General features: G+C 46.3%; 1 protein-coding gene across 3 annotated transcripts in view; it reads right to left on the bottom strand.

Moving 5' to 3' along the window:
• Positions 1-21,794, bottom strand: part of DGKD (diacylglycerol kinase delta) — a 122,551-nt gene extending 100,757 nt beyond the window's left edge. For 2 of the 3 annotated variants that reach the window (XM_030803612.1, XM_030803614.1), the window contains exon 1: positions 19,011-19,648. In XM_030803612.1, the coding sequence (XP_030659472.1) occupies positions 19,011-19,238 (228 nt within the window). In that variant the 5' untranslated portion in view covers positions 19,239-19,648. Of the gene's footprint in view, positions 1-19,010; positions 19,649-21,622 lie in introns of those variants that run through there. The other variant, XM_030803613.1, reaches the window with a different exon arrangement.
• Between the last annotated feature and the right edge of the window lie 5,577 nt (positions 21,795-27,371).

The following is a 27,371-nucleotide window of genomic DNA, read 5'->3' as shown; positions in this document are numbered from 1 at the left end:
GGCTCAGTAGCTCGCGCCTGTAATCCTAGCACTCTGGGAGGCTGAGGCGGGCAGATTGCTTGAGCCCAGGAATTCGAGGACAGCCTAGGCAACATAGCAAGAACCCATCTCTACAAAAAATACAAAAATTACCCAGGTGTGGTGGTGCATGCTTGTGGTCCCAGCTACTCAGGAGGCTGATTGGGAGGGTCACTTGAGCTCGGGGTGGGGGGGTAGAGGCTGCAGCGAGTGGAGATCATATCACTGCACTCCAGCCTGGGTGACAGTGAGACCCTGTCTCAAAAAAATAAAATAAAACAAAATAAAATGTAGACGAGTTCCATGGCAGTAAAAATCCTGAAATGCAGACACTTCCTTTTAAACTCTTTAAATATGTCAATGTCTCATAACCATCCATAAGAATGATTCTATTAAGAATCACTTTATGAACTCCATTGAGACTACCAAGCACTCCTGAGGAGCTCTGTGGCTGTTTTTCAAGACTGCAGGGTTGTCTGCACAGCTGGGGAGGCAGACTCCAGCTGGAGAGCGCTCCTCTTCAACAGATGGTGCTGGAGCAACTGCACATCCACACAGGAAGAATGAAGTTGGAACCTGACCTCACACCACATACAAAAAATAACTCAAAATGAATCAAAGACTAAATATATTAATAATAGCTGAAACTACAAAACTCGTGGAAGAACATAGGTATAAATCTTGACTTTGGATTAGGCAATGGTTTCTTATTAAGTATAACACCAAAAGCACAAGCAACAAAAGAAAAAAATTGGACTTCCTCAAAATTCAAAATTTTTGTGCCTCAAAGGACACTATCAAGAGAGTGAAAACACGACTCACAGAATGAGAGGAAATATTTGCAAATCATGTATCGGATAAAGGTCTAGTACCCAAAATATATTAAAAACTCTTACAATTCAACAACAAGAAGACAACCCAATTGGAAAATGGGCAATGGACCTGAATAGATATTTCTTCAAAAAATATATACAAATGGTCAATAAATATATGAAATGATGCTCAACATTGTTAGTCATTGAGGAACTGAATAATATAATATTCTTACATTATTACATATTTTAACATTTATATTATAATAAGTGGAAAGTACAAGTGTTGGCAAGCGTGGAAACATCGGAACTCTCATGCACTGCTGGAGGGAACATACAATGGTGCAGCCTTTGTGGTTTAGCAACTCCTCAATAAGATAAACACAGAATTATCCAGCAATTTAACTCACATGTATGTACCCAAAAGAAATGAAAACAGGTCAGCTGGGCACAGTGGCTCACACCTGTAATCCCGCACTCTGGGAGGCCAAGGCAAGAAGATCACTTGAGCCCGAGTGTTTGAGACCAACCTGGATAACATAGCAAGACCTCATCTCTACAAAAATTAAAAAATTAGCCAGGCATGGTGGCACACATCTGTAGTCACAGCTACTTGGGAAGCTGAGGTGGGAGGACTGCTTGAGCCCAAGATGTGGAGGCTGCAGTGGAGCCATGACTGCACCACTGCACTCCAGCCTGGGTGACAGAGACCCTGTCTCAAAAATTTTTAAAAAAATACAAAATAAATGAAAATAGGTATTTAAATAATAATTTGTACATGAATGTTCACAGCAGTTCTATTCACAATAGTCAAAAGGTAGAAGCAACCTAAATATCTGTCAACCGATAAATGAGCAAACAAAATGTGGTACATTCACAGAACAGAGTATTATTCATTCGGAAAAAAAAAAAAAGTTCTGAAACGTACAACGTAAATAAGCCTTGAAAACACAGTGCTCAGCGGCCGGGTGCGGTGGCTCACGCATGTAATCCCAGGACTTTGGGAGGCCAGGGCCGTCAGATCACTTGAGGTCAGGAATTGGGAGACCAGCCTGGCCACAACATGGTGAAACCCCCTCTGTACTAAAAATACAAAAATTAGCCAGGCATGGTGGAGTGCACCTGTAATGCCAGCTACTGGGGGCGCTGAGGTGAGAGGATCACTTGAACCTGGGAGGCAGAAATTGCAGTGAGCTGAGATTGAGCCACTGCACTCCACCCTGAGCAAAAGAGCAAGACTATATCTAAAAAATAAATAAATAATAAATGAAATACCCAGAATAGGCAATTCCATAGAGATGGAAAGCAGATTAGTGGTTGTCAGGGGCTGGGAGGAGGGGGAAATGAGGAGTGACTCACCACGATGGGGAGGGATTTCTATGTAGGGGATACAAAAGTTCCCAAACTAGATAGAGGTGATGGTTACACAATACTATTAATGTACTTAATGGCACTTAACTGTGCACTTTAAAATGGTTAAAATAGCAGGTTTAAAAGAAAAAGAAAAAGCGTCCCTCTTCCATCATTCTATAAGGACAAAGCACCATTCACCAGGGCATGAGAGTCCAGCCCTTCCTGCAGGAGAGAGGGAGGCAGACACCCTTCACCCTCAGACACAGAAGAGCAGAGCCAGCAGAGTGGGCAGCAGGTGGTCAGCAAACACCCACTACTGAGGAACACACATGGACACAGAAAATGGGGCCACTGCACAGGAATTCAAGGTGAGGGCAGAGCCCGTCCAGAGCAGCAGAGACACAGCCTGGGCCCGTGGCCGATCACCCCACGGCCAGCCCCAGATTGTGCCCAGCCAAGTGCCCAGGAAATAGCAATTCAAACCCGCAGCCTGACAAATGCCATTCAAGGAACATCAAATCAGAACAGAAAGGAGGAGGGGGGAGGCTGATGGAAAAACATGCCATAAAGTACATGCACAAACCTGAAATGAATGATTGCAGAAAATGGAAGACCACTTTAGAAAAGATGTGATTCTTGTCGTAAGATGCAGGAGGACATGGCCTTTATTTAAAAAGTTAAAATTAAAATGTTTTTAAAAGACAGGGAGCACCAAAATGAGAACAGGTTGAAATTAAAAGACAACAAGCTAAGATGCTGACCAAGATTAGAAGAGAAAACGAAAACAATCACACTACGGAAAAATTAAAATCCAACTGGAAGGAGTCAAAGGGAAAAATGTACATTACAGAAAATGTCATTGGTGGCAAAAAGACAAAACTGAGAGGCCCCCAGAATGCTGATGGATACAGTGGACAGGGAAAAATACCGAGGTGGACAGAGTGGTAAGGAGACAGATCGTCTAACCTACAGATGAGAACCTCCCCCCAAAAAATAAAATAAATGGAGATGCAATATGAGAGGCAGAGACAAAAGCCTTCCTCACAGAAAGCTACCCAACTCACTTTATGAGGCTGGGACAACCCTAAACCTAAGCCAATCCAAAAAAGGAAAACAAAGACCTGCCAGCCTGAAATCTTGAAGCTCCTAGGCACTCTCGTCCCAGGACTGGCAGGAAATGGGCATCAATGCACGCCATGGGCTGGCAGCCTCGGCCACAGGATGCACACTGTCCCTTCCACCTGAAACTGCAGCTCCAGGACTCCATCCAGAAGATGAAGACAGATCACAACACAGCAAGCAAGCCTTCAAAGACCAAAGAGCCAGATGAAGGTGTGTTTCCAGGAAAATCAGGATAATTTTGGCATCAAAAAGAATGACTGTAACTGATTGTAAAACACTGAATAAAAATTGCCATGAATCCATATAGTGATACTCAGGGTGGGTGTGGGGGTTTAGGGTTGGGGGGAGAGAAACATTTGCCTCTATTGGGGATGACTATTTACCAAATCCTTACCTTGAGCATTGGTAATTAAACAAAGAATCCAGCAATTGCCCTGCCTTTTTAGGAGGAACTGTGGTCCTTAACCCGGTTGAAGTGAGAAAATATCTTTTTATTTTCACTTTTTTGACGGAGTCTCGCTCTGTCGCCCAGCCTGCAGTACAGTGGTGTGATCTCGGCTCACTGCAACCTCCGCCTCCTGGGTTCATGTGATTCTCCTGCCTTGGCCGCTGGAGTAGCTGGGACTACAGGCGCCCATCACGATGCCCAGCTAATTTTTTTGTATTTTTAGTAGAGATGGGGTTTTACCATATCGGCCAGGCTGGTCTCGAACTCCTGACCTCAAGCGATCCCCCCCCCAGCCTCGGCCTCCCAAAGTGCTGAGATTACAGGCATGAGCCACTGCGCCTGGCCCCAAGAAAATATCTTTACAGAACACCACCAACAGATAAGTGTGGAATAAATGACACAACCGGGGTGGCAGCAATTGCCATTTTACAAACTCTTATAATAAAATTGATTCAGGCAAGTCCTGTATTGTGTATGAATGTGGAAACCATTGGGGGTAAAGGATATTTGCACAGTGCCCAGGAATCACCTATTACTTCCTAATTGTAAAGGGGGAATCACATCTCCAATGAAAAGATCTGGTCGGGCAAGGTGGCTCATGCCTGTAATCCCAGAACTTTGGGAGGCCAAGGCAGGAGGATCACTTTAGGTCAGGAGTTCAAGACCAGACTGGCTTAACATAGGGAGATCCCACTTCTATTAAAAAAAAAAAAAAAAAAAAAAGGAAGAAAAGACCTAGAAATCTGTAAACCAAGCGATGACAAAGCAGAGGAGGACAGCCTGGCAGGACACACCCGCCTCCAAGTGGGATGCGGTAGAGCACAGAGCATTCCATATTTAGGGATGTGCCCAAAATGTCAACTGAAATATAGAAGTGAGAGTCTTTGAAACTGCTCACTTATACTTTATAGGAAATATAGGAGATAAAATAACGACGTAAAAGAATGATGGGAAAACAATCAGAAAAATCCAGAAAGATTATTAGGTTGCTGCAAAAGTAATGGAGGTTTTTGCCATTAAAAGTCATTAATACAGCTGGGTGCGGTGGCTCATGCCTGTCATCCCAACACTTTGGGAGGCCGAGGCGGGCGGATCACTTGAGGTCATGGGTTCGAGACCAGCCTGGCCAACATGGTGAAACCCCGTCTCTACTAAAAATACAAAAATTAGCCGGGCATGGTGGCGGGCGCCTGTAGTCCCAGCCGCTTGGGAAGCTGAGGCAGGAGAATCATTTGAACCTGGGAGGTGGAAGTTGCAGTGAGCCGAGATTGCACCACTGCACTCCAGCCTGGGCGACAGAGTGAGACTCCATCTCAAAAAAAAACAAGTCATTAATACAAGACAACTGCCCTTGTCTCTTGAAAAAGTTGATGTCATAGGCAGGTAGGGAACGGGAAGAGAGGACAGTGGAAGCTGTTCTAATTTAACAAACTAAAGAGATAACAACAACCAAAGATGATGCATAAAACTTGATGGGTACCTGGTTCCTAAAAGGAAGGTCATCAATCACATTTCTGGTTCAACTGGGGAAATGTGAAAATGATCTGGATATTAAATGTTAAAAAGTTTTTTCAGGTATAATGGTATTGTTATATAGGAAAATATCCTCATTTTGTGGAGACATACACTGAGATATTTAGAGGTAAACTGTGCTGGTTTTGGGGCTTCTCTGCTGCCCCCTTTCTCTTTCTCCTCCCCTGCCAGTCCTTCCTTCTTTGACTAGTCCTCCTCTTCCTCCTCTGCCCACCTCCTAAAAGCCAATGGCCCCAGCATCCAATCAGGCCCTGACTCTGTCACACTGTCCTCACTCTCGGACTCAGATGAACCATCCTCACCACTGCTGCATGACGGGGGGCTGGGGAGGAAGGGACAAAGGAGGCCCTATCTGGGTTCAGTGAGACCTACATGGCTTCATGGCACACTAGCAAGCCACCTAACTGCTGAATCTATGTCGCTCATTGGCAAAACCAGGGTAGTGGAGAATAAGAGGTTCCAGGATAGCATGCAGCAGAGCCAGGTAACAGCAAAATCCCCAAAGCTGTCCTCAACCACAGCTCCTTCAATCACAGAAGAGTTCCATTATCCAGCTCATCACAGGAATCACAAACCTCCTCTCCCCCAACACCCACACTAAACCATCACTGAGTTCTCACAATGTCACCTCCTGAGCATCTCTCAAATCCAGCTACTTCCCCCAGCACCACAGCCACAGCCCAGGCCCAGGCGCCAGCATCTTTCACTGCATTGGGTCAGCCAGCATCCACTCAGGCAACCGCAGCACAGCTAGAGCCATCTTTTCAACCATGATCCGATTAGGTCATGCTCCTTCCTAAAATCTTAAAGCAATAGTATCCCACTAATCTAGGGGAAAACAGGCAGAGCTCCCTAACACAGCCTCCAACCCTCTCCAGTGTCAGATCCCAACCAAGGGCCCCTGATGCTTACCAGCCCTAACCACCACAGCCTTCTTTCAGCCCCATGATTTCCCCAAGCTCCCTCTTGCCACAGGGCCTTTGCATACCTCTTTGATCAGCAACCTCCTCCTCTTCATTCTTCTATAAATCCTTTAAAAAAATACTCTATTTCCAAAGAAAAAAAACCACATGATTATCTCAATAGATGCAGAAAAGGCCTTTGACAAAATTCAACAACACTTCATACTAAAAACTCTCAATAAATTAGGTATTGATGGGACGTATCTCAAAATAATAAGAGCTATCTATGACAAACCCACAGCCAATATCATACTGAATGGGCAAAAACTGGAAGCATTCCCTTTGAAAACTGGCACAAGACAGGGATGCCCTCTCTCACCACTCCTATTCAACATAGTGTTGGAAGTTCTGGCCAGGGCAATTAGGCAGGAGAAGGAAATAAAGGGTATTCAATTAGGAAAAGAGGAAGTCAAATTGTCCCTGTTTGCAGATGACATGATTGTATATCTAGAAAACCCCACTGTCTCAGCCCAAAATCTCAAGCTGATAAGCAACTTCAGCAAAGTCTCAGGATACAAAATCAATGTGCAAAAATCACAAGCATTCTTATACACCAATCACAGACAAACAGAGAGCCAAATCATGAGTGAACTCCCATTCACAATTGCTTCAAAGAGAATAAAATACCTAGGAAGCCAACTTACAAGGGACGTGAAGGATCTCTTCAAGGAGAACTACAAACCACTGCTCAATGAAATAAAAGAGGATACAAACAAATGGAAGAACATTCCATGCTCATGGGTTGGAAAAATCAATATTGTGAAAATGGCCATACTGCCCAAGGTAATTTATAGATTCAATGCCATCCCCATCAAGCTACCAATGACTTTCTTCACAGAATTGGAAAAAACTACTTTAAAGTTCATATGGAACCAAAAAAGAGCCCGCATCGCCAAGTCAATCCTAATCCAAAAGAACAAAGCTGGAGGCATCACGCTACCTGACTTCAAACTATACTACAAGGCTACAGTAACCATAACAGCATGGTACTGGTACCAAAACAGAGATATAGATCAATGGAACAGAACAGAGCCCTCAGAAATAATGCCACATATCTACAACTATCTGATCTTTGACAAACCTGACAAAAACAAGAAATGGGGAAAGGATTCCCTATTTAATAAATGGTGCTGGGAAAACTGGCTAGCCATATGTAGAAAGCTGAAACTGGATCCCTTCCTTACACCTTATACAAAAATTAATTCAAGATGGATTAAAGACTTACATTTTAGACTTAAACCATAAAAACCCTAGAAGAAAACCTAGGCAATACCATTCAGGACATAGGCATGGGCAAGGACTTCATGTCTGAAATACCAAAAGCAATGGCAACAAAAGCCAAAATTGACAAATGGGATCTAATTAAACTAAAGAGCTTCTGCACAGCAAAAGAAACTACCATCAGAGTGAACAGGCAACCTACAAAATGGGAGAAAATTTTCACAACCTATTCATCTGACAAAGGGCTAATATCCAGAATCTACAATGAACTCAAATTTACAAGAAAAAAACAAACAACCCCATCAAAAAGTGGGCGGAGGACATGAACAGACCCTTCTCAAAAGAAGACATTTATGCAGCCAAAAAACACATGAAGAAATGCTCATCATCACTGGCCATCAGAGAAATGCAAATCAAAACCACAGTGAGATACCATCTCACACCAGTTAGAATGGCCATCATTAAAAAGTCAGGAAACAACAGGTGCTGGAGAGGATGTGGAGAAATAGGAACACTTTTACACTGTTGGTGGGACTGTAAACTAGTTCAACCATTGTGGAAGTCAGTGTGGCGATTCCTCAGGGATCTAGAACTAGAAATACCATTTGACCCAGCCATCCCATTACTGAGTATATACCCAAAGGACTATAAATCATGCTGCTATAAAGACACACGCACACGCATGTTTATTGCGGCACTATTCGCATTAGCAAAGACTTGGAACCAACCCAAATGTCCAACAACGATAGACTGGATTAAGAAAATGTGGCATATATACACCATGGAATACTATGCAGCCATAAAAAATGATGAGTTCATGTCCTTTGTAGGGACATGGATGAAACTGGAAATCATCATTCTCAGTAAACTATCGCAAAGACAAAAAACCAAACACTGCATGTTGTCACTCATAGGTGGGAACTGAACAATGAGAACACATGGACACAGGAAGGGAAACATCACACACCTGGGCCTGTTGTGGGGTGGGGGGAGGGGGGAGGGACAGCATTAGGAGATATACCTAATGCTAAATGACGAGTTAATGGGTGCAGGAAATCAACATGGCACATGGATACATATGTAACAAACCTGCACATTGTGCACATGTACCCTAAAACTTAAAGTATAATAATAAAATAAAATAAAATAAAATAAAAATACTCTATTTCCTGTGAGTTTAATGTGTTGCTATTCTAACTACCTGATTTTCAGCATGTCTTCTTATCTAATATATGTATTTTAAGCTATAAATTTCCCTCTAAACATGACTTCAGCTGTACCCCATTTTATACATATTTGCTATTGTTCAACTCAAAATATTTAAGTTTTCTGTGACTCATAAGTTACTTAGAAATAGATATCTAAAATTTCCAAACACATTGAGATTTTCTTTTTATTGATCCTGGCTTAATTCTGTTGTTGTCAGAACATACTCTATAATATCAACTCTTCTGAAAGTTGTTGAGACTTGCGCTATTGCCAGCATATAGTGAATTTTGACAAATGTGCCTGTGCATTGGAAAAAAACTTAGATTCTACAATTGTTAGGTACGGTGTTCTATATATTTCCATTAGGTCAAGTTTAGTACTTGTGGCAGGTGCAGTGGCTCACACCTGTAATCCCAGCACTTTGGGAGGCCAAGGCAGGTGGATCACCTGAGGTCAGGAGTTCGAGACCAGCCTGACCAAGATGGTGAGACCCCCGTCTCTACTAAAAATACAAAAATTAGCCAGGCATGGTGGCATGGTGATGGAAACCTGTAGTCCCAGCTACTCTGGAGGCTGAGGCAGGAGAATCACTTGAACCTGGGAGGTGGAGGTTGCAGTGAGCAGAGATTGCACCATTACACTCCAGTCTGGGCAACAGAACGAAACGCCATCTCCCAAAAAAAAAAAAAAAGTTCAGTTCTTGTGTTGTTCAATTCTAGACTTTTACAAATTTCTTTGTCTACTTGATGTACAGCATGTAAGACAGGTGTGTTAAAACATCTCACTATGACTATGAACTTGTTTCCCTTACAATTGCGTTAATTTTTCTTCTATATATTTCGAAGTCATTACTTCCAAATTTTAAATTATTATATCCAAAATGAACTTTTTCTCATTTATCAGTATATCTTTATCTCTATTAATAATTTTGCCCTTAAAATCTACTTTGATACTAAATTAGCTACACCAAGTTTCTTTTGGTTAGTGTTTGCATAGTATCTTTTCCTATTCTTTTACTTTCAATCTTTTAATATCCTTGTTTTGAATGTATCTCTTTCAAATAGCCTAGTCAGGATTTGCTTTTGTATACCATCTCTCAATCTCTGTATTTTAACTGGAGCATTTAAGCCCACTTAGATTTAACGTGATTACTGATATACTGGGATTTCAGTCTACTAACTTACTGTTTGCTTTCTCTTTGTCCCAATTGTTCAGTGTTTTCTCTCCTTTCTTGCCTTCTTTCAGATTTAGAATCTCTGATTCTATTTTTCTTGTTTAGCTTAGATATCACACACTATCACAATTTTGGTGGCCACCGCACAGATTACATACAACATGCATCCCTGACTTGTCTAATATAATTGGATCTTTGTTCTTCTTCCTGGAAATGGAAAGACTTTAGAAAAGTTCTACTCCATTTGCCTCCTTTCTAACCTACAGGACATTGTTGTCATGTATTTTAATTCTATATATTTTAAACCCAAAGGCATAATTTTTATAGTTAATAATCATTTGGTCTTTTCCACGTAGAAACTCTTTTTAAGTCTCCACTCCTTCCTGTAACTCTAACGTTTAATTTGAGCATTTTCCTTTAGCCAAAACAAACAAAAAACACTTAATGTTTCCTTTAGTGTGGGTCTGCTGGCAAAAACATTGTTTTTGTTTATATGAAAGTGTCTTTATTTCAACTGTATTTTCTGAAGGACATTTTTGCTGCATACAGAATTCTGGGTTCACAGTCACTTTCTTTGAGCACTTAAATTTCAATAGACTTTTGGTTTCCATTGTTTCCGTTAAGAACACAGCTGTCATTCTTTTTTTGTTTGGTTTTTGTTTTTAGAAGCAAAGTCTCGCTCTGTTGCCCAGGATGGAGTGCAGTGGTGTGATCTCGACTCACTGCAACCTCCGCCTTTCTCTCTTTCTCTTCATCTATGGTTTTCAACGGTGCTACAGTCATCAGTTGCTTAACAATGAGGATATATTCTGAGAAATGTATTATTAGGTGATTTCATCCTATGTGAACATCCTAGAGTGTACTTTCACAAATCCAGATGGTACACACCTAATCTGTATGGCATAGCCTATTGCTCCTAGACTACAAACCAGTAGAGCACATCATTGTGCTGACACTGTAGGCAACTATAACTCAATGGCAAGTATTTGTGTATCTAAATATAACTAAACATAGAAAAGGTACAGTAAAAATATGTCATAAAAGATTTTTTAAATGGTACACCTGTATAGGGTACTTACTGTAACTGAAGCTTGCAGGGCTGGAAGTTGCTCTGGATGAGTGAGTGAATGACTAGTGAGTGAATGTGATGGCCTAGGACACTACTGACCAGTACTGTATGCTTTATAAACACTGTACACTTAGGCTATACTACATTTATTTTTTTAAAGATTTTCTTTCTTCAATAACAAATTAATCTTAGCTTACTGTAATATTTTTACTTTATAAACTTTTAATTTTTGACTCTTTTGTAGTAACACTTAGCTTGAAACACACACACACTGTACACCTGTACAAAAGTATTTTCTTTATATCCTTATTCTATAAACTTTTTTCTATTTTTAATTTTTTAAATTATTTTACTTCTTAAATATTTTTGTTAAAAACTAAGAAATAAACACACACATTAGCCTAGAACTACAGAGAGTCAGGATCATCAATATCATTGTCTTCCGTCTCCACATCCTATCCCACTGGAAGGTCTTCAGGGACAATGACACGCATGGAGCTGTCACCTCCTATGATAACAATGCCTTCTTCTGGATACCTCCTGAAGGACCTGCTTGAGGCTGTTTTACAATTTGTTTTTCTTTTTTCTATAAGTAGGAAGAATATACTCTAAAATAATAAAAAGTATAGATAGTAAATACATAAACCAGTAACATAGTTGTTTATTATCAACTATTATGTACTGTATATACTTGTATGTGCTATACTTTTCTACCACTTGCAGTGCAGTAGGTCTGTTTACATCAGCATCACCACAAACACAGGCAATTCATTGCCCTACAACATTATAATAGCTACCATGTCACTAGACAATTGGAATTTTTCAGTTCCATTATAATCTTATGGGACCACCTTTGTCCATGTGGATCATCGTACAGAAACATCATTATGCAGAGCACAGGGGTGTACCAGGAATTGATTAGATATGGTTCTTTCAGTTCATACGGCTATCAAATCTGTGGATGGTACCTGTTATTTGTTGTAGAAAATTCTCAGGTATTATCTTTTCTTTCTTTTTTTTTTTCTATTTAAGACAGAGGTTCGCTCTTGTCGCCCAGGCTGTAGTGTAATGGCGTGGTCTCAGCTCACTGCAACTTCCAATTCCCAGGTTCAAGCGATTCTCCTGCCTCAGCCTCCCGAGTAGCTGGGATTACAGGCATCTGCCACCACGCCCAGCTGATTTTTGTACTTTTAGTAGACACAGGGTTCCACCATGTTGGCCAAACTGGTCTTGAACTCCTGACCTCAGGTGATCCGCCCACCTCAGCATCCAAAACTGCTGGGATTACAAGCGTGAGTCACTGCACCTGGCCACATTATCTTTTCAAATATTGTGTCTCCTCAATTTTCTCTCACTTCTCCTCTCTTGTGACAAACACCAGTAAGACCTTCTTACTATATCTGTCTCCCATCCTCTCCAAATGTTTCCATATTTTATGTCTCCAGGCTTCCTTTGTGGGTATTTTCTTCTGGGCTATCTTCTGGGTCACACAATTTTTTCAGCCTGGGTCTAATCTGCTCTTTTTTTGGTTAGTTAATTTTGATCACTATGCTTTTCAATTTTAGAATTTTCTTTTATTGGCTGGGTGTGGTGGCTCACACATGTAATCCTAGCACTTTGGGAGGCCAAGGTGGGCAGATCACCTGAGATCAGGAGTTCGAGACCAGCTTAGCCAACATGATATTAAAAATAACAAAAAATGGCCGGGCACGGTGGCTCACGCTTGTAATCCCAGCACTTTGGGAGGCCGAGGCGGGCGGATCACGAGGTCAGGAGATCGAGACCATGGTGAAACCCCATCTCTACTAAAAAATACAAAAAATTAGCCGGGCGTGGCAGCGGGCGCCTGTAGTCCCAGCTACTCAGAGAGGCTGAGGCAGGAGAATGGCGTGAGCCCAGGTGGCGGAGCTTGCAGTGAGCCGAGATTGCGCCACTGCACTCCAGCCTGGGCGACAGAGCGAGACTCCGTCTCAAAAAAAAAAAAAAAAAAAAAAAAAAATTAGTTGGGCGTGGTGATGGGCACCTGTAATCCCAGCTACTCGGGAGGCTGAGGCAGGAGAATTGCTTGAACCCAGGAGGCAAAGGTTGCAGTGCAGCCGAGATCATGCCACTGCACTACAGCCTGAGTGACAAGAGTGAGACTCCGTCTCAGAAAAAAAAAAAAAAAAATGTCTAGTTTCTTTAGTAGAGGTGGGATCTTGCCATGTTGGCCAGGCTGGTCTCAAACTCGTGACCTCCAATGATCCACCTGCCTCAGTCCAAAAGTGCTGAGATTATAGGCATGAGCCATCGTGCCAGTGTGGACTAGAATTTTCATTTGGTTCTTTTCTATAGTTTCTAGTTCTCTGCCAAAACTCTCAATCTGATATCGTATCTCCTCAAATACAATAAGCATAGTTGTGGTAAAGTCTGCGTCTGGTATCTGGAAGCCCTGCAGATCTGTCTATAGTCTGTTGTTTCTATTGGTTTTAACTCAAGTGCCTTGCCTCCTTTGATGTCTATTTTTTTTATTGTATGCACAATAATGAATTTACAAACAGACTTGTGAAAGTCATTAGAGGCCTCCATTGATGTTAGCTCCCTCTAGAGAGGATTAAAGTTTGTTTCTGTTGGGAATCTGGAGACACTAGTACACTGGACTGGGATTACTTTAATTTCAGAGGACTGAGGTGATTTGAAGCAGGGCTGCAGTCCTTCCAAAGTCTTAATTTCTGGCTCCTGCACATTCCTTGGAAGTGGTTTCTTTGGATCCCAATCCAAATTGTGAGGGGAGGGTGTCACCCAGGACTGTTGCCCTTCGGCAGAACCTGGCACCTCAGCCCTGCTAAGGCACTCAGACAGTCTCTCAGGGCTCAGCCTCTCAGTCTCACAGGGCTCAGCCTCTCCGACAGTCTCTCAGGACTCAGCCTCTCAGATAGTCTCTCAGGGCTCAGCCTCTCGGACAGTCTCACAGGGCTCAGCCTCTCAGACAGTCTCTCAGGACTCAGCCTCTCAGATAGTCTCACAGGGCTCAGCCTCTCAGTCTCACAGGGCTCAGCCTCTCAGACAGTCTCACAGGGCTCAGCCTCTCAGTCTCACAGGGCTCAGCCTCTCAGACAGTCTCTCAGGGCTCAGCCTCTCAGATAGTCTCTCAGGGCTCAGCCTCTCAGACAGTCTCTCAGGGCTCAGCCTCTCAGCTCAGTCCTCTCCAGGGCTCAGCCTCTCAGTCTCACAGGGCTCAGCCTCTCAGTCTCACAGGGCTCAGCCTCTCAGTCTCACAGGGCTCAGCCTCTCAGACAGTCTCTCAGGGCTCAGCCTCTCAGATAGTCTCACAGGGCTCAGCCTCTCAGTCTCACAGGGCTCAGCCTCTCAGACAGTCTCTCAGGGCTCAGCCTCTCAGATAGTCTCTCAGGGCTCAGCCTCTCAGACAGTCTCCAGGGCTCAGCCTCTCAGTCTCTCAGGGCTCAGCCTCTCAGTCTCTCAGGGCTCAGCCTCTCGGATAGTCTCTCAGGGCTCAGCCTCTCAGACAGTCTCTCAGGGCTCAGCCTCTCAGATAGTCTCTCAGGGCTCAGCCTCTCGGACAGTCTCTCAGGGCTCAGCCTCTCAGATAGTCTCACAGGGCTCAGCCTCTCAGTCTCTCAGGGCTCAGCCTCTCAGACAGTCTCAGGGCTCAGCCTCTCAGACAGTCTCTCAGGGCTCAGCCTCTCGGACAGTCTCACAGGGCTCAGCCTCTCGGATAGTCTCACAGGGCTCAGCCTCTCAGTCTCTCAGGGCTCAGCCTCTCAGACAGTCTCTCAGGGCTCAGCCTCTCAGATAGTCTCACAGGGCTCAGCCTCTCAGTCTCTCAGGGCTCAGCCTCTCAGACAGTCTCTCAGGGCTCAGCCTCTCGGACAGTCTCTCAGGGCTCAGCCTCTCAGATAGTCTCTCAGGGCTGAGCCTCTCGGACAGTCTCTCAGGGCTCAGCCTCTCGGACAGTCTCTCAGGGCTCAGCCTCTCAGATAGTCTCTCAGGGCTGAGCCTCTCGGACAGTCTCTCAGGGCTGAGCCTCTCAGACAGTCTCTCAGGGCTCAGCCTCTCAGACAGTCTCTCAGGGCTCAGCCTCTCGGACAGTCTCACAGGGCTCAGCCTCTCGGCTCCCATGTTCGTTTTGTTCAGGGCCCAGTGTTCGTTCCCCAGGGCTGCCCTAGGGCTGCCACAAAACTTCAAGGCTTAAAACAAAACTTGAAAAACAAAACAAACAAAAAAAACTTGACTGTCTCACTGCTCTGGGGGCTGGAAGTCCAAGATCAAGGGATCAGAAGGGCCGCATTCCCTCTAAAGGCTCTAGGGGAGATTCCATCTGTTATCTCTTCCAGCTTCTGGTGGCCCCAGGCATTCCCTGGTTTGCATCAACAGAACTCTAATCTCTGGCTCTGTTTTCCCATAACCTTTTTCTCTATATGTCTTTCTGTCCAAATCTCCCTCCCCTTTCTCTTATAAAGAAACGGACACTGGATTTAGAGTTTCTCCTAAGTTCACAATGATTTACTCTCAAAATCTTTAATTAGCCAGGCACAGTGGCTTGAGCCTACGCTCCCAGCTACTCAGAAGCCTGAAGCAGGAGGATCACTTGAGCCCAGGAGTTTGAGACCCCAAGCATGGGCAACATAGTGAGACCCCTGTCTCCACAAAAATGTGTTTTTAAATTAGCCAGTCGTCATGGAACGCATCTGGAGTCCCAGCTACTCAGGTGGCTGAGACAGGAGGATTGCCTGAGCCCAGCCAGAGACTGCAGTATGCCACTGCACTCCAGCCTGGACGACCAAGCAAGATCCTGCCTCAAAAAAAAAGAAAGAAAACATTTTTAAAAGATATTTAACTAATATCTAATTATGCCTGCATCCTGAAGTTCTAGGTGGACCAAATTTGGTAGAGATGCCAAATCCACTACAGATGCCACTACAGATTCCAAGGTCAAAAGCAGCCCCAAATACCACACTCACTTCCACAGACCTTCAGCCACCCCAGATCCTAGTCCAGAAATTCAGCATCATCTCATTAGCAGACTGTGCTTGGAAGAATGGCTCCTCAGTCACTCAGCTCACCACTGCCAGAAGCGGAAGGCACTGCTCCCTACTCACCTTTCAGACCCCAGCCAGTCACTGCCTCAAGAAGCCCTCCTAGGCCGGGCACGGTGGCTCAAGCATGTAATCCCAGCACTTTGGGAGGCCGAGGCAGGCGGATCACGAGGTCAGGAGATCGCGGCCATCCTGGCTAACACGGTGAAACCCCGTCTCTACTAAAAATACAAAAAATTGGCCGGGCATGGTGGCGGGCACCTGTAGTCCCAGCTACTCGGGAGGCTGAGGCAGGAGAATGGCGTGAACCTGGGAGGCGGAGCTTGCAGTGAGCCGAGATCGCGCCACTGCACTCCAGCCTGGGGGACAGAGAAAGACTCCGTCTCAAAAAAAAAAAAAAAAAAAGGAAGCCCTCCTAGACCTCCCTGATATCAGGTCAAATTCACCTATGATGTCCTCTCAAAGTATTCCGGCCCTCTCCTCATCAGCACCCGTCCCCATCGCAACTTTATATTAACCATGTGATTGTTTTATTAATGTCTTCTAGACTATCATCTCTAAAAATTTTTGTTGTTGTTGTTACTCAATAAGATACCCCTAGTGCCACGCACAACAATTAACAATGTTAAGATCTCAAATATTTGCTGTTAAACTGAACCAGTGAAATAAAAAATATAATACCCAGCCCATGGTATTCCCACTAGTACTCAATAAATTAACAATTTCTTTAAAAAATGGTCTTTGTTAATTTTCAGCCAGATTTGTTCATATTTGCTCTTCTGGAGCCGAGAGATGGAGACTCAGACCAGCCTGAGCTGGAGAAAAATGAAGTCAGGGAAATGATTCCTATCTGGGATAAAAAAAAAGAACAATCAGAAAGACAAAAAATAATCAAAAGCAACCATTTAGTGATCATTTACTATACATCAGCCACTATGTTAGGTGTTCTACACAGATTATCCCATTTAATTCTACGAGTTAACATCCCCATTCCTATTTTATGGATATAACAACTGTTATTTCTATTTTACAGACATGGAAACTGAGACTCAGGAACACAGAGTTAACATTTACTGTCACTACAATCAACCCAAGAACTAATATTTTCCATGTTTACAGATGAGGAAACCACGTCTTAAGGGAGGTTTAGACACCCTGTCCACAATCGCATGCTTCATAACTAGAAGCGCAGGGTCTGAAGCGACTTCATCTGACACCAAAGTTTAGACTCTGAAATCCGACAATAAAATGGCATTAAAAACCTTTTACATTACTTCATCCCTACTAGGATGGCTAGTATCAAAAGAGAGATAATAACAGGTACTGACAATGATGTGGAAAAATTAGAACCCTCCTCATACACAGCTGGTGGGAATGTAAAATGTTACGGTAGCTTTGGAAAATAGTCCGGCAGTATTACCATATGGCCCAGCACTTCCACTCCTAGGTGTATAGCCAAGATAAATGAAAACCTATGTCCACACAAAAACATGTACATGAATGTTCATAGCAGCATTCTCCAGAAGAGCCAAAAAGTAGAAATAACCCAAATGTCCATCAACTGATAAGTGGATAAATAAAATACAGTGTGCCTGTAGAACTGAATATTACCCAGCAACAGAAAGAAATGAAGTACCGATACATGCTATGACAGGGATGAACCTTGAAAATATTATGCTAAGTAAAAGAAGCCAGACCACATATTGTATGATTCCACTTATGTAAAATGACCAGAATCAGCAAACACAGAGACAGAAAGTAGATTCTTGTTGCCTACGGTTGAGGGAGTTGAGAGGAAACGGGGTGATGAAAATGTTCTAAAATTGACTGTGGTGATGGTTGCAAAACAGCGAATATACTAACAACCACTGAACTATATGCTTTAAATGAGTGAACTGTATCCCATGTGAATTATATCTCATAAAACTGGGGTGCATTTTTTTAAGTTTTTTACAACTTAAACCCTTTATCTAATTTTTACTAGTCTTCATTTCACAATGGAAAATATGCTTTGTTTAAATTTAAAATCAGGAGTCCAAGCACTTTCATGCTCATATCCAAAAAATGTTAACTTTTTAGAAACTTTTAAATAAATTAAACTCTTTTAACTGATAGCTTTGCAGAATTACACGGTTCTTCACTGAAATTTCAAAATACCTTATAATGTGCTGGTGAATGTGCTGGTTGGGGTGTTAGCTCCATTTTCTTTCTTTCCATTCTAGCTACGCAGTTCTACAGAGTCATTACTGTGTACTGTAGTCAGGAAATACAAATGAAGCAATGTCTGCTGGGGACAGCTTCAACTCTAAAGAGCTCGAACATATTAAAAAATCAGACATGCATGAAACGCTAAACTGATAAATGGCCATCACAAATCTGCACACATCAAATTTTCAATATGCTAAGGATCTATAACCTGAAGAATTATTTGAAGTTTAGAGAGGCTTCCCTTCACATTGTGCCATAAGGTCTTGTTTTTCAAAGTGTGGTCCATGGACCAGCAGCATCAGCATCTTCTGGGAGCTTGTTAGAAATGCATATTCTGCCAGGCGCATTGGCTCAAGCTTATAATCCCAGCACTTTGGGAGGCTGAGGTGGGTGTATTACTTGCGCTCAGGAGTTTGAGACCAGCCTGGGGAACATGGCGAAACTCCATCTCTACAACAAAATACAAAAATTAGCCAGGCATGGTGGCATTTGCCTGTAGTCCCAGCTACTTGGGAGGCTGAGGCAGGAAAATCACTTGAACCCAGGAGGCAAAGGTTGCAGTAGCTGAGATCGCACCACTGCACTCCAGCCTGGGTGACAAAGTGACACCTTGTCTCAAAAAAAAAAAAGAAAGAAAGAAAGAGAAAAAGAAATGCACATTCTAAGGCCCCACCCACCCTAGACCTACTCAACCATAATCATCATTTTAACAAGATCCCTAGGGGATGTGTCTGCACATTAAAATTTGAGGAGCACTGTCCTAAGACATTCTCTTTTGTTTTTCTCTTCATTAAGACAGCTCTGACTTGCACTAGACTAATATTTTAAAAGCCTGACATACATACAGTTTTGGTCCTGGGCCAGCTTGTCCTCAGATCCATTCTTTGTCCTTCTGCTCCAGTCCAAGTTGTGGAGGAGGTGACCCCAGCAAGGCCAGGGTTCCCAGGCAGGAGGGGAACAGTACATCTGCAGCAGCAGCTGTGCCCTTGCAAGGCTCCAGCCACTGCCAGATGGACCCCTTGTGACCCCAGTTTTTGGTGGGTGACAGCTGTCCCTGTAGTCTGAAATGCCATCTCCTTCCTTCACCCTCCAACTTAGGGGTGGCAGCAGTTTCCTGCTTGTTGCCTCATCTCCGGCTTGCCTCATTGCAGCCTGCATTCTCAGTTCTCCCATCACCTGTGTGACCACTCCCCTAGATTACATTCCTTCTGTTCTAAATACTTAAGGTGAGTTCTGTTTTTCTTTTTAGATTCAGACTGCTACCCCATTTTTGATGTTTCTATTATGTACCATAGATAGCAGAGGAATTTTGTGAATGGCTTATCTGCTGGGAAAAAAAAATGGAGCTATTACATACAGTCAACCTCGCATTCCCACATTCTGACAATCTCTTAACAACTCAGAAGAAAAATCAGCCTTAAGCTATCTGTACAGCAGATGTGACTGTATTCAGAAACTCTAAGTCCTCGGGGTGTATTTTTAACAGTCTACCCATCACTCCTCCTCAACCAGAACAGCTGGTATAGCAGCTATTGTTTTAGGAGAAAAAAGAAGCAAAGCAAAAACACCTCCTAACCAACAAAATTCTGAACACTGGAATCTCCCAGGAATCAAATCTCTCTCAACACAATCTTGATCTTAATCAACCTTGTAAATCACATCATCTACCCCACACTGGTCAGTACCTTGCCTGGGCAACAGGAGAAAGCAACTCCTATCAGTACCATTTAGGGCTATGTGGAGATCTTCCCAAAAGCACATCTGATCCATCACCCCCGTGCTTTGAACAATCCTCTGTGGCCATCTCTTGCCCAAGGCCAAAAAGCAAATCCCTCAAAGGACCAGCCCTTCGAAATTCAGCCCTAACCAACCCTTCCAACTTCTAAGTCTAATCAACCAGATCCACCTCTGGTCCAACTTCTGATCATTTCGCAGTTGTGCCTAAAGCTCTAGACACAGCGTTCAAATATGTAGAAGGCCATTTCTTACCCACTTAGCCTGGCGAATTCTTTATCCCTCAAGATCTCACCTTAAAGGAAACCTCTCCTGCCTCCCCAGGGCAGGTCTCTGCCCCAAGTTTCCATAGCACTTACAATGTTGTCATGTCAGGTGCACAGGTGTCCATCTCCCCACTAGACTGAGAATCCCTAGGTGTAGAAACTGCCTTCCATCTTACGTCCTGACCATGGTTCCAATACACATCCATATTTACGACCTGTGACACCCTGGACAAGTCATTTAACCTTGATTCTATTTCTATTCCAATTCCAAAAGACGGAGATGATAGCATCCAACTCATTGGGTTCTCACCAGTACTAATAAACTAACCACGTCAAGTGCTGTAAAGCTAACCCAAGAAAGTGCCTAGCACATACAAGGCATTAAAGAATTGTTATTTGCTACTGCTATCATTATTATCACTACTGCTACTGCTATACCCGGAACAAAGCAGGTGTTCGGTACCTATTTGCTGAATAACTGGACCACTTCACAACAAACCTGTTTGCAACATGTTAGGACCTCAGGTTCCCCCATCGCAGGTATCAAAGTCTGACAGAAGAGAAGGCTCCCACGGTGAAGGGAACGGCTGAACCTAATCCGCCCCGGAGGAAAAGCGCACTGCAGCAGGAGGAGAAAGTCCGTGCCAACCGGATCTGCCAGCACTGCCCCAGGGACCCAGCCTGCTCGCGGCCACCTGTCCAGCCACCTGCCTGAGGAAGCAGTGTTCTAACCGGGCCGGGCTCACCTGGAGCAAAAACCGCAAGCTGTTTTCAATAGGAAGCACAATGGGAAAACGGTGCAACTTTCCTCCTGCAAAAAGGACGTGCGTCTTTATCTAACATTTAGCGTCCGGAGTTCTCTGTGGAGAGTTGGGTGCCAAGCGGGTGCGCGGTCCCGACTTTGCTGAGAGAGACGGTCACTGAACGCGCATCCCTTCCTTCCCTTTTGGGATGAAGGGGTGAAGGGGTGATCCCTCGCACCCGGGTCCGAGCGGACTTCTGAGGGCACCACAGGCTAGTCTGCAGGGCACTCGCGGGACACCACCCGACCGCTCCTGAGAAACGTGCAGAACCGGGGTTTGGGGACCGCGCACGCCCGCGGGGCGCAGCCGGGAGCCCCCGCGTGGGACCCGCTCGGTGGCACGAGCGCAGTCCCCTGCATCTAGGCCTCAGTTTCCTCCGGGTCCTCGCGGCCCAACTCGGCGCGCGCCCCCCGCCCAGCGCGCGCCCCCCGCCCGGCCCCGCAGCCGCCCGCCGTCCGTCGGGGACCGCGCGCTCCGCCCGGGGCGCCGGCCCGTTACAGCAGCGGGGCACGCTCGACCGGGGCGGTGACGCCCGCGGGACCCCGGGCCGGGCCGGGCCGGGCCTGGGCGGCCGCTCGGGCAGGGCCACGGGCCTCGGCCGGGGCTGCCGCGGCGTGAGGGGCGCGCGCCCGGGCCGCCGCGCCGCGGGCTCACCTTCTGTCGGATCTGACCCGACGTGGACACCTTGCGGATGAGCTTCTGTGGGGAGCCGGGCTCCGCCTCGGGCTCGCTGTCGGACGACTCCTCGGGCGGCGGCGGCGGAGGCGGTTGCGGCGGACCCGGCGGAGGGGCGCCCGCCGCCGCCGCCATGCTGCCGGGCCAGCGCGCGCACCGCGGGCGGGGGCGAGGCGGGGCCGGCGGGAGGGGCGGGGCCGAGGGCGGGCCGGGCCGGGGGCGGTGGGGGCGGCCTCCCGCCTCTCCCCGCCGCGCCCCCTGCGGGCCGTGCGCGCAGCTGCAGACGGCGCCGCGCGGCCCCTCCCCGCCCCCACCTGAAGCGTCCCGGGTCCGCCCGCCCACCTCTCCGGGCCGTGGCTTCTGTGTGTTCTTTCTGGGACGCCGTTTGTGTTCTTGTTTCTATATTCACTTCTTAAAACATCTCTACTCTTCCGCATCAGAATGTAGGTAACCTCCAGCAGGCCGGGGCTGCATTTGTCCTGCCCAGCCTTGTGCGGCCGAGTTTGGGGAGAGCTCGAATGCGCGCGCCCGTGCTGGAAAGAGACCCCGGTACTGGGACGGGCCTCGGGACGCCAGAACTGGGATGCACCGCTCCATCTGGGAAGGCTTCCTGGAGAAAACGGTTCTTAAGGAGAGGTGGAAAATGTGAGCAGGAGTTGTGACTAGAGAGGGAACCATGTTCTAGGCAGAGACCAGATTTGTGCAAAGGCCTGGAGGCAAGAAAGAACGACTGTTGGGCGAAGACGGGGGAAGAAAGGGAACCTGGTGCTTAGAGCAAGGAAAATGGCATTAAGATATGAGCCTCGGGGCGGGCAGGTCGAAGAAGGCTTTGGAAACCAGATAAGGGGTTGGAAGGCAACAGGAAGCCCTTGAGGGATTTAATCCTGGGCGGGGCTGGGTCACCACGCTGGGGCCTGTGATCCGGGCTTTGAAGTTATCAGGGCAGGTGGACGCCCTGGATTACCGAGGGGCTGAGAGATAGAGACGTGGACTGAGATCCAGGTGGGGAGTGACCAGCGACTGGAGGGAGACGGAGGTGACCGGAACGAATCCCATGTTTCCCAGGGGGGCTGCTGGATAGTGGGCGGGTGGGGTCCAGCCCTGCTCTGGGCAGAAGAGGAGGAAGCGCAGCTGGAGATAAGATCAGCTAAGTTTTTGGTGCCATCCAGGTGGAGCAGGGCTTGGTGCCACCCAGAGGAAATGCTGTTCCATCTGTCTGCCCTGCTCTGAGGGGCAAATCAGTAAGGGGCTGCCCAGGTGTGCCCTCGCCCCGTCAAAGAGCTGCTGCTAGAGACCCCGCCTGCCAATCGGCATTCGCTGGCCGCGCCGCCCTGGGCAGTGACCTGGGGCTGCAGAGTGGCATCTGGCATGGGGACATGGCCAGGGGCATGGGCTGACGGCCAGGACAGAGGAGGACAAGGCCTAAGGCAGGAACAGTCTGGGACAGGCCGAAGGCTCCACGGTGCCCCAGGGTACTATAGCCACTAGCCACATGTGGCTACTTAAATTTCAATTAGTTAGAATTAAGCATTCCGTTCCTCAGTCACAGGAGCCACATTTCAAGGACTCCTGTGGCTGCATGTGGCTTAGCAGCTGCCACGCTGGATAGCACACTTCCTCCGTCCCCCCTCCCAGAAAGTTCTGCAGCACAGTGGCATGCTGAACTGTGTCCTCCCGTAATTCATATGTTGAAGTCCTAATCCCCAGTACCTCAGCATGTGACTGCATTTAGAGTTAAGGTTTTTAAAAAGGTAATGAAGTTAAAATGAGGTCACAGGGGTGGTCCCTAATCCGGTATGACTGGCGTCCTCATAAAAAGAGGAGATGAGGACACAGACACACACAGAGGGCAGCCCATGTGAAGACACAGGGAGAAGATGGCATCTACCAGCCAAGGAGAAAGGCCTCCGATGGAACTCCCCCTGCCGACACCGTGATCTCGGACTTCCAGCCACCAGAACTGAGAGCGTTAATTCCTGTGGTGGAAGACGCCCAGCCTATGGTGCAGTGCTCTGGCAGCCCTAGGGAACTCATGCAGGCACAAAGGGCTCCAGCCTCCCCACAGGGTTGGGACTTTTCTATCAATTTAACTACATGTGGAGTGATACACAGAGGCAAAACCCTGCGGGGGTGTGCAAGGCGGGGGAGGGGCGGGGACGCACAGGGAAAGAAACAGTTCATTCCTTCATTCCGCGGGGGGAGCCGGGTGACCTGAGCAGGGTTTAGGATTGGAATGGAGAGGCTGGATATGAAGGGAGTTTCCCAGGAAAACACAAAAAGGGGGAAACTACCCCCTACCAGGTGAGCAGAGCGGGTGATGAGGGATTTTGGTGAAGCCGGTAGCAAGGCGGGTGCGGGAGGCAGGGAGGTGAGCAGCGGCGCCAGGATGCAGAGTAGCCTCCTGGCCCTGCCCTGAGGCAAGGACTTCAGTCCCGTGGGCACTGGAGCTGGCAAGGGGGTTTGGAAAGCAGAGGAACTCATGTATCTGGGCAGAGAATGACCTAGGGGAGACAAGACTAGAAACAGGGAGGCCGTTAAAATACTGTTGCCGGCCGGGCGCGGTGACTCACGCCTGTAATCCCAGCACTTTGGGAGGCTGAGGCGGGCGGATCACGAGGTCAGGAGATCGAGACCATCCTGGCTAACACGGTGAAACCCCGTCGCTACTAAAAATACAAACAATTAGCCGGCCGTGGTGGCAGGCGCCTGTAGTCCCAGCTACTCGGGAGGCTGAGGCAGGAGAATCGCTTGAACCCCGGAGACGGAGGTTGAAGTGAGCCGAGATTGTGTCACTGCTCTCCAGCCTGGGCAACAGAGCGAGACTCCGTCTCAAAATAATAATAATAATAATAATAATAATAATAATAAATGCTGTTGCCTACACCTGTTAGGAGCTCAGGGGACATCCAGGCCCCAGAACTCATCATTTTAGAGTCGGGGAGGCAAGGGCATGAACGTGACGGTTAAGAAGCAGAAACCGTGGCTGGAGAGGAGGAAATCTGCAATTACCAGAAAGTACTGAGATTGTTACAGACAAGAGGAGCCAAGGAGACAAGATGACTAAACGTCACGTGGGATCCTAGATGGGATCCCAGAACAGAAAAAGGACATTAGGTAAAAGCTGAGGACATCAGAATTAAGTATGGGGCTTTAGTTTAATAATAATGCATCAATATTGATTCCCGGGTAGGAGGAGGGTGAGGGTTGAAGAACTACCTATCAGGGATTATTGTGCTGATTACTTGGGTGACAAAAGTATCTGTACACCAAACCCCCATGACATGCAATTTACCCATGTAACAAACCTGCACATGTACCCCCTGGACCTAAAATAAAAGTTGGAAAGAAATACATCTTACTGGAAACAACATTTGAGTCATTCAGTGTGGCAAATGTACCCTACTCATGTAAGGGTTAATAATAAGGGGTTTTGGGTGTGGGAGACCTCAGTATAACATCTTTGCAACTTTTCTGTAAATCTAAAACTACTCAAAATAAAAAGTGTATTTTAAAAAAAGAGGATTAGGCTTGGTAAGAATTATGTTCTTAAAGCAAAGAAAACTCTGGCATAAATATTCTTTGATGATGAAGCAGCTTTTTTGTTCTCCTGGTGAGCGCACAGTGCGGTTCCCCTGGAGATCTCAGGAAGGGCTGAGACATCAACTCCCCCAAAGCGGTGGCCTGGAAGAGCACATTCCCTCCGGTGCCTCTTTATTGAATGAGTCACACTATGAATCATCTCTAACGACAGCCTGCTCCCTGAGTCTACCCCACCTTGAGGGCATATCAAGGTGGCAGTAATAACACACTTCACGTCCAACCTAATCCTTCTTTGTGACACGTCAGTGAAGAGGCGCAACTCTTGTCAGAAAGAACCACTTCACATTGGAGAATATAAAAGGGAAACTTGAAAACATGGGAATCATCAAATTTTTACCCTGAACTAGGGTCATGATTGACATTTGGAGCAGCACATTTCTCCACTGCATGTGACATAGAGCTTCTGGTCCCCAAGCATCTGAAAACCAAAAACCACCACACACATTTCCAAATATCCCCAACTCCCACCCCGCACCTGCCCTACTCCTCAAAGATCAATAAATGCGACTCAGTCCTGTGAAATTAAACTGGAAGGAAGAAAGGTTTTTTAAATGTTAAAGGAGTAGGAAAACAGACACCCTAAAAAGGAATTAACTACACATGTGACAAAATTGCAGAGAACTAAATACACACACTAGTACAAATCCAGTTGTGGAGATCTCAGTCAGATGAGCAGACTGGACCCACGTCGATACCCCGCTGGGATATTGTACTGTAGCTTTACACGATGTTGCCACTGGAGGAAGTTGGGTAAAGCGTTCCTGGGGTCTCTCCGTATTACCGCTTACAACTGCATGTGAATGTGCAATTCTCTCAATGAAAATTTCTTTTTTTTTTTTCTTTTTGAGATGAAGTCTCACTCTGTTGCCCAGGCTGGAATGCAATGGCACGGTCTGGCCTCACTACAACCTCCACCTCTTGGGTTCCAGCGATTCTCCTGCCTCAGCCTCCTGAGTAGTTGCGAGTATAGGCACCTGTCATTATGCCCAGCTAATTTTTTGTATTTTTAGTAGAAACGGGATTTCTCCATGTTGGTCAGGCTGGTCTTGAACTCCTGACCTCATGATCCGCCCGCCTCAGCCTCCCAAAGTCCTGGGATTACAGGCGTGAGCCACCGCGCCTGGCCTGAAAATTTCAATGGAAAAAATAATAGCAAGGGCCAAGGGCAGTTGTTGTTGAATACTAAATGCTAATCTCCCTCCCCGTGCTCCACCAAACTCTCCTTCTTCCATTCAGCACCATACAGTGGGCAAAGGTCTAGTTATAGACTCAGGGACACCAGCATTCAAGCCTTGACTCTCTCTAGCTGTGTGACCTTGTGTAAGGTACATAACCTCTCTGAACTGCAATTTCCCCATCTAAGGAATGTGAATGATGCTACTGATTTATAAGTACTACTGAAATGGTTACATGTCAGATGTGAAGTACTTGGCACAAGGTAGGCACTCCATCAATGGCAGGGATCCCCCTTCTCCAGCCCTTCATTGCTGGTTGCAGAACGTTCTCTATGCAGCACCTTCAATTGCTCTGTACCCCGTTTCTTGCACTGCATCTGTCCCAAAAACTCTGGGCCACACATTCAACCTGCACATAGACTTCCTGCCTCCTGATACCAAGGGACACTACATGCCAGTAGACGGCCCCACACATGTGCAGGCTGAGCTGAGCCAAGCTTCCACTTTCTGCTCAGGGCAGCTGGCTGCTCGCTTCCTCCCCCGACTCCCTCCCCAGTGTGGCCAGCTGCAGGCCATAAACAAGCCAGCACCTGCAGGGCGTATGGAGACATTTTGGCACCAAAATAACTAGGAGGGCAAGGGCTGTGCTGACCTCTGCTCTCCAGGGATTGGTCTTCCAGCCCTTCCCTCCAGCTCTCTCACCCACGTAGTTCCAAAGGTCGGGCTTATTAACGTCCACCCTGACTTAGGATGTCCTGGGGTCAAGCAATGCAGGAACCAACGGGCTGGTCCTCTCACCAGGCACCACAGGGCAGAATCCCAGGCCCTGGGCTAGCCCAAGAGCTCTAGCAGGAGCTAAACACAGCAGCCTGTGTGCTGTGGCAGAGGATAGGGGAAGGGCTCAGTGCAATGGGGAACAGCTTTGGGAATCCTCAGAGGAGTGTGCCACCCTG

This window comes from Nomascus leucogenys, chromosome 22a, assembly GCF_006542625.1.
Source record: "Nomascus leucogenys isolate Asia chromosome 22a, Asia_NLE_v1, whole genome shotgun sequence".
Lineage (NCBI taxonomy): Eukaryota > Metazoa > Chordata > Mammalia > Primates > Hylobatidae > Nomascus > Nomascus leucogenys.
The sequence above is the reverse complement of the archived record's forward strand: the minus strand, read 5'-3'. Positions and strand labels throughout refer to the sequence as shown.